At 46.1% G+C, this 13,476-nt stretch overlaps 1 protein-coding gene across 6 annotated transcripts in view; it reads left to right on the top strand.

The window, feature by feature from the left end:
- Positions 1-13,476, top strand: part of GARNL3 (GTPase activating Rap/RanGAP domain like 3) — a 258,342-nt gene that overhangs the window by 57,782 nt on the left and 187,084 nt on the right. For 4 of the 6 annotated variants that reach the window (XM_068249009.1, XM_068249006.1, XM_068249008.1 and 1 more), the window contains exon 2: positions 8,285-8,305. The exons of the other annotated variants lie outside the window; for them this stretch is intronic. In XM_068249009.1, the coding sequence (XP_068105110.1) occupies positions 8,285-8,305 (21 nt within the window). The remainder of the gene's footprint in view (positions 1-8,284; positions 8,306-13,476) is intronic. 6 annotated transcript variants of the gene reach the window in all.

Raw genomic sequence — 13,476 nt, 5'->3', positions numbered from 1 at the left:
CTGTGTGGTAGTGGTAGAAGCAGTCTGGGTGGGGGGGCTATCATCTGAGCTTTCACGTATATATGAGCAAACCCTTGCATTCATTTATGTGCAAGAATTATGCACAGCATTCCCAGCGACGTGCAAAATCATGCATACATTATCAAACCCACTATACCTGAATAATTCAGCACGGCGTTTCAGCAGCTGGCGCAGGCATCTCATGCATGACTTCTCGCTATAAAATCCCGGTAAATATAGATCCTCCTTGCGGAATAACTTTTCTTTTTAGGGATTTAATGTCACCAATCTGTAGGCAGATGAGAATTCCTTAAAGGGAACCCGAACTGAGTAAAATTATTTAAAATAAACACATTTTTGTCCTCAATTCTGGTAGCGATGTGAGGTAAATATTTTTTTGTAGGTAAAATACCTCATGAGGTATTTTCGTCTTTTTTTTTTAGCAATTCTGAAAGATTTTTCTCCATTTCCGAACATGAGGTAAAACATGAGATAAATGCATAAAGTGAGGTAAAATATGAGGTATTTTAGCGGTAAGCATGCAGTAAATAAATAAAAGTAGTCTTTAATTGTCTTCCATGAGTTAGGATAGTGTTTGGAAGATGTTTTTTTTTGAGGGGGGAGGTGTATTTGATTATGTAGCAACCTATGAAAAGTATATTTATAGGCATCCCTTATAAAAAAAAATCCAGTAAATATTTGGAGTTTTATTTCTACTATTCTTTTCTATTATACAGCCTGAATGAGAACGACACTAAACAGCAATAGGAACTCCACTAAAAACTGCAAAATGCGTACAAATTGACTTTACTTCCAGGTACAGGCAGGTCTTACACTGATCGGTAAATGATGTGCTAACATGCTCCCTAATTTCCATGGGAATAGCTATTTTTGGTAAATTACCTCATGAATTCCCTTATAATTTACCTTGAGGTAAAACAAGAATAAAATCTACCAGAATTGTTAAATGTCATTCATTACCTCATGAGGTAAATTACCTCACATGAAGTAATTTGTTTGATAACCCTACCAGAATTGAGGCCAAGATGCACCTGCAAATGAATATTACATAGTTACTTTCCCATCAGTTCCTCTCAGAAGCTCACCATTTTCTTCTGACAACAATTCCTTCCAGTTCTGACAATATTTTGTCAGAACTGAAATGTATATCAGTTGCTGTTAGTAATAACTGAAAGGGCAACTGATGAGCAAGGTAATGTCCATGTTTCCCTATGGCTCACATGGGTGACATTACAGTTTAACAGTGTGCTGACCAGGAAGCTGTTATGGGGTAATGGCCATTTTCAAAATGGATAATGGAGAATTCCCTTGATCACAACAGGAGGAGGAAAGAGATCGATGAGTAGACTACACGGGAGGGAAGTATAACGTTTGTCGATTTATATTGACTTTTAATTTTCAGTTTGGGTTTTCTACTATTGAGAAAAACAGTAACATTTAAAGAGACACTGAAGCGGAAAAAATATATGATATAATGAATTGGTTGTGTACTATGAATAATTACTAGAAGATTAGCAGCAAAGAAAATATTCTCATACTTTTATTTTCAGGTATATAGTGTTTTTTCTAACATTGCATCATTCTATAATATGTGCACATTACACAACACTCAGCATTCAAAATGAGTCTTTCAGAGCAGTCTGTGAAGTAATGACCTCTCCTCTAGCAGAGAAAAAGCAAACAGTTCACTTACAGTTGAGATAATAAAAGTCAGATAACAGCCCTCTCCACGACTAAAAGACTAGTCGGAGAGTTAATGGCTTGTTTGCATAGAGATAACAACTGGAGTTTCTTAACTCTTCCTCTACTGGAAACAATTAGACTGATGTATCTGATCTTAATGTTTTATTTCTTAGCTGTACTACACATACAAATCATAATATCATCTTTTTTTTTTCGCTTCAGTGTCTCTTTAAAATACATGTGTACACATACTTATCAGAAGTTAATGTCTCCCAGACTGAAATTCACCATAAATGACTTTTCTCCTATGTTGCTGCCACTTACAAAGCAAAATAAAAATCTGATAGCTCTGACACATTTTGGACTAGTCCATCTCCTCATGGGGAATTCTTAGGCAGGGGTCACACTTCTATGTGTTTTCTGCATAGACGAACTGAGAACCATGTCCATCAATGGGTTAGTTTACATTTGAATGCATTTTTTTACATGCAGAAAAACAACTGAGAGCAATGCAGCAGTCTGAAAACGCACACAGAAAACTGAAAGACAAGTATGAGCCCTGCCTAGGCTAGGCCAGGATCACTCTTGTCCATCAGTTTTCTGCTATGTGCGTTTTTTTGTGTTTTCTCCTGTGTTTGTGTTCTTTCATGTGCGTTTTTTATGCGTTTCTGTTTGCTTTTTTATACATATTTAACATGTTATAAAAAAATCATTTTTAAATTAGTTTTTATCTTATTTGGTAAAAAAACACATGCGTTTCTTTCTTTTTTTCACCATTGGAAAGCATTGCATTCTGCATACAGTATGCAGAAAGAATGAACTTGTTGAGTGTTTTTAAAACGCATTGAAAAACGCATACCGTATTGACATGATGGCATCATGCAGTTGGCTCCACCCACTTCATGTCATGGCCACGCCCGTTTTTCGCTGCAGCTTTCTTCGGTCGCGGGGCCACAACCATTTTTCACACCCTTTGGTGGGGTCGGTTAGGATTAGCCATTGTTAGAGGGAAGGTTCAAGTGAGAATAGGGTTAGGTTTAGTGACAAACTAGGAAGATATTGGCACAAGATCACCGCCAGTCTGCTATCGTATTACCCAATGCCCAAGAGTAGAATATTGATGATTTTACTGATATTCTACTAGCGGTTTCCCCGGCACCCAAATTACCGTGGCACCCTTTATAAATGTACGCCAGTGTGAGGACCTGCAGTGAGTAGGCCCAGCATCATGTGGGTCAGTTGTGTGGACCTGCTGTATACAGAGGATGGGTGCAGTATGAGGACCTGTCTACAGAGAATGTGAGCAGTATGAGGACCAGTCTACAGAGACTGGGTGCAGTATGAGGACCTGTGTACAGAGACTGGGTGCAGTATGAGGACCAGTCTACAGAGACTGGGTGCAGTATGAGGACCTGTGTACAGAGACTGGGTGCAGTATGAGGACCTGTGTACAGAGACTGGGTGCAGTATGAGGACCTGTCTACAGAGGATGGGTGCAGTACGAGGACCTGTGTACAGAGACTGGGTGCAGTATGAGGACCTGTGTACAGAGACTGGGTGCAGTATGAGGACCTGTGTACAGAGACTGGGTGCAGTATGAGGACCTGTGTACAGAGACTGGGTGCAGTATGAGGACCTGTCTACAGAGGATGGGTGCAGTATGAGGACCTGTGTACAGAGACTGGGTGCAGTATGAGGACCTGTGTACAGAGACTGGGTGCAGTATGAGGACCAGTCTACAGAGACTGGGTGCAGTATGAGGACCTGTGTACAGAGACTGGGTGCAGTATGAGGACCTGTGTACAGAGAGTGGGTGCAGTATGAGGACCTGTGTACAGAGACTGGGTGCAGTATGAGGACCTGTGTACAGAGACTGGGTGCAGTATGAGGACCTGTCTACAGAGAATGGGTGCAGTATAAGGACCTGTGTACTGAGACTGGATGCATTATGAGGACCTGTCTACAGAGAGTGGGTGCAGTATGAGGACCTGTGTACAGAGACTGGGTGCAGTATGATGACCTGTCTACAGAGAATGGGTGCAGTGTGAGGACCTGTGTACAGAGGCTGGGTGCAGTATGAGGACCTGTCTACAGAGATTGGGGGCAGTATGAGGACCTGTCTGCAGATATTTGGTGCAGTATGAGGACCTGTCTGCAGAGGATGGGTGCAGTATGAGGACCTATCTGTAGAGATTGGGGGCAGTATGAGGACCTGTCTACAGAGAGTGGGTACAGTATGAGGATCTGTCTGCAGAGATTGGGGGCGGAATAAAGACCTGTCTACAGAGAGGGGGTGCAGTATGAGGACCTGTCTGCAGAGAGTGGGTGTAGGATGAAGACCTGTCTGAGAGAGTGGGTGCAGCATGAGGACCTGTCTACAGAGAATGGGTGCAGTATGAGGACCTGTCTGCAGTGATTGGGTGTAGTATAAGAACCTGTTTGCACCGACTGGGTGTAGTATGAGGACCTATCTGTAGAGATTGGGGGCAATATGAGGACCTGTCTACAGAGAGTGGGTGCAGCATGATAATCTGTCTACAGAGATTGGGGGCAGTATGAGGACCTGTCTGCAGAGATTGGGGGCAGTTTGAGGACCAGTCTGCAGAGATTGTGGGCAGTTTGAGAACCTGTCTGCAGAGAGTGGGTGCAGTATGAGGACCTGTCTGCAGAGAGTGGACACAGTGCACCTGCAGGCCCAGCATGAGCACCTTCTTGTGCAGATCAGGTCCCACGTGAGGACCTGTCTGCAGAGAGTGGGAGCAGTATGAGGACCTGTCTGCAGAGAGTGGGAGCAGTATGAGGACCTGTCTGCAGAGAGTGGGAGCAGTATGAGGACCTGTCTGCAGAGAGTGGACACAGCACACCTGCAGGCCCAGCATGAAGACTTTCTTGCAGAGATCAGGTCCCGCATGAGGACCTGTCTGTAGAGAGTGGGAGCAGTATGAGGACCTGTCTACAGAGATTGGAGCAGTATGAGGACCTGTCTGCAGAGAGTGGGAGCAGTATGAGGACCTGTCTGCAGAGAGTGGACACAGCACACCTGCAGGCCCAGCATGAAGACTTTCTTGCAGAGATCAGGTCCTGCATGAGGACCTGTCTGTAGAGAGCAGGCCCGTCTCTGGAGCTGTCTTCATACACACATCCATTATTCATATACATTATGTTTTCTGTCTCTGGGAAATGTGTGCATCTCTTTGTGATTCTGGCAGCGTCATGAAATATTTACTCTTATAAATATTATAATAAAAGTTGTGTTTCTTGCTGCCAGGGCCTGTCTGCTGGGCACGGCTCATGCTTGGCTTCTTTGTGAATGGGAGCAGCGGGAGCAGGAGGACCCCGGAGGCCTCTTATATAATCACATGCTTTCAGCATATACCAAATATCGCAAAGTACAACGTCCTCCCCAGTAATTGTCAATGCAGGCTCCGGGGTCCCCTCCTTCTCCTCCGGCCTCACCATCCCGTCCCACCAATCACACGTATTCTGCAGAATCCAAAATATGTGACACTAACGTGGAGGGATATTCTAAAAGATCTGTGTTGTCATTAACCTGTTCATGTCTGGGAGGACAGTGGAGGGATGTCATGGTTTATGTTGCGTTGTTAGTGTGTGTGTGTGTGTGTGTGTGGGGGGGGGGGGGGGGCAGTTGGAGGCACCCAGAGAGATAAAACAACTTAAAAACTTTTAAGAGAAAAAGTATTGGAAGGCTTATCCTCTCTGTAGGATCATCAGCCGATCTTAGTTAGACTGGAAAGTTTATTCTACGTAGAAAAATTGGACAACACGTTTTGCCGGGGCTACCTGCTTCTTCAGGTGAAATGATTGCAACAGTGTGCCAAAAGTGACTAATATGAGGGACAACGTAGGGGAGGCATTTTGTTGCATGCAGAACACTTTTTGTCCAGTGACCTTAATTTAATGGCAGTATCCCCATCCACAGAAGACAGCAAGTATCCATCCATTTCATGCTATTTTGCCACGGTTGTTTTATTTTTAGCGCTCTGCGACGACAATGTTTTCCTTGTGCGTTTTTTCCTTTGCTTAGGCTTCTTCAGTTCAGAAACGAACGCGATGTGCGGAAAAATGCAGAAGGCTGTCCAATCTTTTTTAAAAAAAATGCGTACAGCAGTTAAAAAATTGCAAACGGAATGCAGCCATTGATACAATGACCAGTGGGGTGGTGCGCGCTTTACCGTACGCGGCAAAACAAGTGTATGTGTTCCTTGTTCTGTGTGATAGCATTGCACATCTTATTAAAATGACACAACACATATCATCACAGTGTTCTCCCCAGAAATTTTTTCCAGCCGGGTGGCATGAAAAAGTAGCTGGGTGGGGCGAGATGAGAATGCAGGGCCGGTGCTTCTGTGCGCAACTCTGCTCACAGCATAGGAGGAGGTGAGCCGATGACAGCCGGGTGGCATGAAAAAGTAGCCAGGTGGGGCGAGATGAGAATGCAGGGCCAGTGCTTCTGTGCGCAACTCTGCTCACTGCATAGGAGGAGGTGAGCCGATGACAGCCGGGTGGTCACCAAAACTAGCCGGGGGGAGCACCCGGCTAAAAGAGCCTGAGGAGAACACTGTCATCAGAATGTCTTCCTGTAAATGACATCAGTAAAAACATGTCCGACGTGCGTTTCGCTGCCTCAGTGCTGCTTCCTCAGAGGGCTTGCAATAAATATCTATCATCTATATAGTATGTTGCATTGCAGTATATTTGTTCGTCTTTTCAGTTGATGGCGCTGATATTTCTTTTCATATAATTTAGTTTATTGGAAGAAAAGTAATTGCATACAATTGCATACAAAAACACCACCATCAATAATACCATGAAGCGCCCTTTTCTCCATTTTCTACCACAATCCCTATTAACAAAAAAAAATCTAAATAATTAATCAAACAAAAACACCCTCACCACTCCTCCCCCTCCAATCATCAAAAAAAAACCAAAACATTGAACTCCTCCACAAAACTGAACAATCATCCCACCAGTCACAGTTCCAAATTTTTCCAAAAGAGACGCCTCCCCTAAACCTTCATCAAAATCTCATATTCAGATGATATCTGAAACATAAACCATCTATCCCATTTATCATTAAACATCTCCAATCTATCCTGCTGAAGGGGCACTGCTGTGAAAAACTGTAAAATTTAAAATATGTGCAAACACATACAAATAAGAAGTACGTTTCTTCCAGAGTAAAATGAGCCATAAATTACTTTTCTCCTATGTTGCTGTCACTTGCAGTAGGGAGTAGAAATCTGACAGAAGTGACAGGTTTTGGGCTAGTCCATCTCTTCATAGGGGGTTCTTAGCAAGGCTTTTATTCTTAATAAAGATATTCCCTAAAAAGGATTTAAACAATGATGCTGGCCAGCTTCCCTGCTCGCTGTACATTACTTTGGCAGTTGGACAGAGCAACTGCCATTCACTAAGTGCTTTTGAAAATAAATATATCCCTGAGAATCCCCTATAAAGAGATGGACTAGTCCAAAACCTGTCGCTTCTGTAAGACAGTGACAGCAACATAGGAAAAAAGTTATTTATGGCTCATTTTACTCTGGAAAAAATGTACTTCTTATTTGTATATGTTTGTACATATTTTAAATTTTACAGTTTTTCGCTGTAGTGCCCCTTTAACTTTTCCCACCCAATCCTTAACCTCTTGAGGACCACAGTGTTAAACCCCCCTAAAGACCAGGCAATTTTTTGTAAAATAGGCCATTGCAGCTTTAAGGCCTCGCTGCAGGGCCGCACAACTCAGCACACAAGTGATTCTCCCCCCCCTCCCCCACCCTTTTTCTCTCCACCAACAGAGCTCTCTGTTGGCGGGGTCTGATCGCTCTCCCAGTGTTTAATTTTTTTTTGTGTCAAATATTTTTCTTTTTCTAATAAATGTGCTTTTTTTTTCTCCCAGTCCCGCCCTTCCCTCCCCCGCCAGCCTATCACTGCGATCGGCTGTGATAGGCTTCAGCCTATCACCACTGATCGCTTCTGTGTCCCCAGTACAGCGCTGCCTTAGATCGCTGAGCTGTACAGGTATATTAGACGGCGGTTTCGCCATCTAACAGTCTCCGAGCGGCGATCACTGCTGGGAGGCTGAAGGCGGAGCGGAGCCATCTAAGCGGAGATGCGTGCACATCAGCGCACGCGATCTCCTGCAAAATGAGCCCCAAGGACTATACGCCGATCGGCGTCAGGCGGTCCTGGGGCTGCCGCCGCGGCCACGCCCATCGGCATGATGCGGTCGGCAAGCAGTAAAGGGTTGAAGGATCCTGAAATCTCCACCTAGCTGGAATCAAACTTTTAGCCGCAATCAATAATTGTGGAAACAACAATCTTATAGACTTCGATATATCATGTAGTAGCACTGTGGTAGGATCCCAAATAACACTAGCATCAATAATCTCATTAATACACTCCAAAACTTTGCCCCAAAAACTCGCAATTATCGGACATTCCCAAACTAAATGCAATAATGTACCTTGCATGGCGCTGATATTTGTGATGTGATATTACGTTAAAATAACGCATTTCTTGTGCTGTTCTCTTTTCTGGCCTCCTGATGTGGATTCTGCAGAGCCTCCAACCCGCCCACCAGGTATGCATCATAATCCCCCCCACCCTCCACCACCTTCCCCTGCCACTTGTGTGTAGTGTGCATGCCTCGTATATGTCACCCATAGGTCTGCTGCATGACTTCTTGTGACAGTGATGGCGGTTTCCTGATGCCTAGCAGAGCCACTTAAAATGGGATACAATTCTGACATAACTTTCAATGAAAATGTGTTTTCCTACTCTTCATTACCCATACAGTTATATTTGCTTTTGTGTACAGGTCATATTGTCTGTTCACAAATTACAAATCCCCAAAGTACAGTTTATCTGCTCTGAAAGCTGCCATTGCATTTTATTGCATAGCTGCTGCATTTATATATTAAAATCTATCCAGTTATCACTTCTCAGCTCTTTATGCTTCTCAGCTCAGTTTAGGCAAACTGCTAATGTTTACTAAATGTATCTGACAAAGGAATGTAAACAAAAGATAATGTTATCACCTCTTCGGATGTGGCCAGAAGCTGCCCACTGAAGCAAGGAACTTTCCACTGAAGACCAAAGTGCTTTGTGTTTGACTATGTGACTGCTGTTCTGCTGCAATTTTTATTGTGGTAGTAGAATTTATGCTGTAAATAATATTTTACGATATTGAGGAAATGCTGGGTGTCACACCACTATAAGCTGTAGATGTCACAATCAGGCACCCAATAAGGACACTGTTATAAGCTTGAATCACCACATTTTGTATAGCCCTTGTATATATACTGAGTATATTGTCACCATTCTATGTTGTCTCTTCCATCTCTGTGGTTCTGATGAGCTGGTAGGGCTGCAGAGAGGGACACCTCCAATGGGCAGCAATTTTTTTTTGGGGACATGACTGAGAGTGTTGGACGCTAGGGGCCTTCATTTGGCCTCTGAGACTGTGTTAAAGGACAACTGAAGTGAGAAGAATATGGAGGCTGCCATCTCTATTTCCTTTTAACCACTTCACCCCAGGGGGGGTTTTCCCCTAACGGACAAGAGCGATTTTCACCTTTCAGTGCTCATCCCTTTCATTTGCCAATAGCTTAATCACTACTAATCACAATGAAATGTTCTATATCTTGTTTTTTCACCACCAATTGGGCTTTTTGGGGTTATTTGTTTTTAGTAATTACTTTATTTTCTATGCATTTAAAATGGAAAACAAGGAAAAAAAAATATACTATTTCTCCAATTTCATACCTTATAGTTTTAATATAAAGGCGCGGAGCTAGGTGGGGTCGGGGTAGGACAAGTGCCCCGGGGCGCCTGGTCCCAAGGGCGCCCTCCGCCTGGCAGAGCTGAGGGTTTTTTGTTTTTTTTTAGCGGGGGGTGAGGGGAGCAGCGCAGAGAAGAGGGAGAGCTGTGCGGACGGTGGGGAAGGGGGGCCATCTCCCCCCTCCTTCCCTCACCTTAGGTGCTCTCTCCCTCCCTCGCTGTCCCCTCCAATGTCCGGGTGGCTGGCAGCGGCGGGCGGAACTCACCTCCATCTCGCTCCAGCACCGGCTGGAAGTTCGGGTGCGCAGCCGCTGCTCTGGTCTGGACCAGACCAGAGTAGTGGCAGATCCATCCGGCGATGCGACGAGACGGAGGTAAGTTCCGCCCGCCGCTGCCAGACACCCACCCGGACATTGGAGGGGAGAGCGAGGGAGGGAGAGCAGCTCTTCCTCTTCTCTGCGCTGCTCCCCTCCTGCTGGGGAGGGGGACACCTGACCTGGCTACCTACTCTGGGCACATATACCCCTGCCTACATATATTGGGCACATATACCACTAACTACATATACTGGGCATATACCCCTGGCTACCTACTCTGGGCACATATACCCCTGGCTACCTACTCTGGGCACATATACCCCTGGCTACCTACTCTGGGCACATATACCCCTGCCTACATATATTGGGCACATATACCCCTAACTACATATACTGGGCATATACCCCTGGCTACCTACTCTGGGCACATATACCCCTGGCTACCTACTCTGGGCACATATACCCCTGGCTACCTACTCTGGGCGCATATACCCCTGCCTACATATATTGGGCACATATACCCCTAACTACATATACTGGGCATATACCCCTGGCTACCTACTCTGGGCACATATACCCCTGGCTACCTACTCTGGGCACATACACCCCTGGCTACCTACTCTGGGCACATATACCCCTGGCTACCTACTCTGGGCACATATACCCCTGCCTACATATATTGGGCACATATACCCCTAACTGCATATACTGGGCACATATACCCCTGGCTACCTACTCTGGGCACATATACCCCTGGCTACCTACTCTGGGCACATATACCCCTGCCTACATATATTGGGCACATATACCCCTAACTGCATATACTGGGCATATACCCCTGGCTACCTACTCTGGGCACATATACCCCTGGCGGGGACAGGCAAAAATGGCGCACAGTGCTAATAGTGTCAGAATGGCGCTGCAGTAATTAACTTTAAACGATATTTATCGTTTTATATGTTACATTTTTTTTTAGCAGGAATTGGGCTGGAGAGGCAGTGGGCAGCGGGCTGGCAGCGGAGGTCGGGTTAAAGAGACAGCGGGCAGTGGGCTGGCAGCGGGGTCAGGGTGGAGAGGCAGCGGAGGTTAGGCTGGAGAGACAGCGGGCAGTCGGCTGGCAGCGGGGGTCGGGCTGGAGGAGAGGCAGCGGGCAGTGGGCTGGCAGCGGGGGTCGGGCTGGAGGAGAGGCAGCGGGCAGTAGGCTGGCAGCGGGGGTCGGGCTGGAGGAGAGGCAGCGGGCTGGCAGCGGGGTCAGGGTGGAGAGGCAGCGGGGTGGAGGGAGTAGGATTACGTAGCATGTGTATACATTACCTTGTCCCGGCCGGCGATCGCTCCTTCACTTCATAGCTTGCACGAGTCCTGCATCCAGCCAATCACCATGCGGAAACTGAAGCCGCATGGTGATTGGTTGGATGCAGGACTCGTGCAAGCTATGAAGTGAAGGAGCGATCGCCGGCCGGGACAAGGTAATGTATACACATGCTACGTAATCCTACTCCCTCCACCCCGCTGCCTCTCCACCCTGACCCCGCTGCCAGCCCGCTGCCTCTCCTCCAGCCCGACCCCCGCTGCCAGCCCACTGCCCGCTGTCTCTCCAGCCCGACCTCCGCTGCCTGACTAGCTCCCTGCATTTTTCAATGGCGCACCGTTCTGCTGTTTTATAAAACGCTATTTACCGTTTTAATGTCTTTACATTAAAACGGTAAATAGCGTTTTATGATCGTCAGAACGGTGCTCCATTTTTTACTCTGCGCCATTTTTTACTGTATGCACCCCTGGCTACCTACTCTGGGCACATATACCCCTGCCTACATATACTGGGCATATACCCCTGGCTACCTACTCTGGGCACATATACCCCTGGCTACCTACTCTGGGCACATATACCCCTGCCTACATATACTGGGCATATACCCCTGGCTACCTACTCTGGGCATATATACCCCTGGCTACCTACTCTGGGCACATATACCCCTGGCTACCTACTCTGGGCACATATACCCCTGCCTACATATACTGGGCACATATACTCCTAACTACATATACTGGGCATATACCCCTGGCTACCTACTCTGGGCACATATACCCCTGGCTACCTACTCTGGTCACATATACCCCTGCCTACATATACTGGGCACATATACTCCTAACTACATATACTGGGCATATACCCCTGGCTACCTACTCTGGGCACATATACCCCTGGCTACCTACTCTGGGCACATATTATACCCCTGCCTACATATATTGGGCACATATACCCCTAACTATATATACTGGGCATATACCCCTGGCTACCTACTCTGGGCACATATACCCCTAACTACATATACTGGGTACATATACCCCTGGCTACATATACTGGGCATATATACCCCTGGCTACATATACTGGGCACATATACCTCTGGCTACATATACTGGGGACACATACTCCTGCCTACATATACTGGGCACATATACCCCTGGCTACCTGTTCTGTGGACATCTCTACCCCTGGCTACCTGTTCTGGGGACATCTATACTGCTGGCCACCTATTCTGGGGACACCTATAGACCTGGGGCTACCTATTTTTGGTGAAGCACTGCTGTCAGATTGAGTGTATTTTAGTGAACTGCTGCCAGGTGAGAGGTGTCTACTATATTAAGGGGGCATTCTGCCTATTTATGTGAAATGCTGTCTATTTATGTGCCTCATGACTGCTGAATTTGTCTTGTTGGGGGCCTCATGGTTACTGAATTTGTCTTGTTGGGGGCCTCATGATTTGTTGGGGGCCTCAAGATCGCTGAATTTGTCTTGTTAGGGGCCTCATGATTGCTGAATTTGTCTTGTTAGGGGCCTCATGATTGCTGAATTTGTCTTGTTGGGGGCCTCAGGATTGCTAAATTTGTCTTGTTGGGGGCCTCATGATTGCTGAGTTGGTCATGTTGGGGGCCTCATGTTTGCTCATGATTGCGGAATTTGTCTTGATGGGGGGGGGGGGGGGGGCTCATGATTGCTGAATTTGTCTTGGAACATGCTGGAAGGTACATACTGAGGGAGGGTGGGTGAGCGTGAGCCTGCTAACCTCCATGTACATTTGAAGGGGCGTGACCAAATGTGGAGCACCCATAACCACGCCCACATTTGGTCACGACCCTTCACCTTAGGGGGCGCATTAATAGTCTTTGTCCCCGGGCGCTGAAAACCCTAGCTACGCCTCTGATATAAACACTGCTACTGTACATAAAACCCACACAATGGGCTTGATTCACAAAGCGGTGCTAACCCAGTTAGAGACTTTAGGCGTGATAACCATTGCACCATGCTGGTGAAAAGCCAGTTTAGGCATGATAAGTTTAGGTGTGATAAGTTTAGGTGTGATAAGTTTAGATACGTTTAGATCGCGCGCAAAGCAGCGCCATTAAACTCTATGCGAAGTGCACAGAGACTTTGCTAGCGCAAAACTTTTGATCAGCTGTGCACTGCGGTGCTAACCCAGTTGGTGCTTAAACTTATCACGCCTAAACTTATCACACCTAAACTTATCATGCCTAAACTTATCACACCTAAACTTATCACACCTAAACTTAGCATGCCTAAACTGAGTTTAGGCGTGATAAAGGGCTTTTCACCAGTGTGCTAACTGTTAGCACCGCTTTGTGAATCATTGTAT

This window comes from Hyperolius riggenbachi, chromosome 8 (assembly GCF_040937935.1).
Source record: "Hyperolius riggenbachi isolate aHypRig1 chromosome 8, aHypRig1.pri, whole genome shotgun sequence".
In the NCBI taxonomy this organism is placed as follows: Eukaryota; Metazoa; Chordata; class Amphibia; order Anura; family Hyperoliidae; genus Hyperolius; species Hyperolius riggenbachi.
This window is presented reverse-complemented; position numbering and strand designations above follow the sequence as displayed.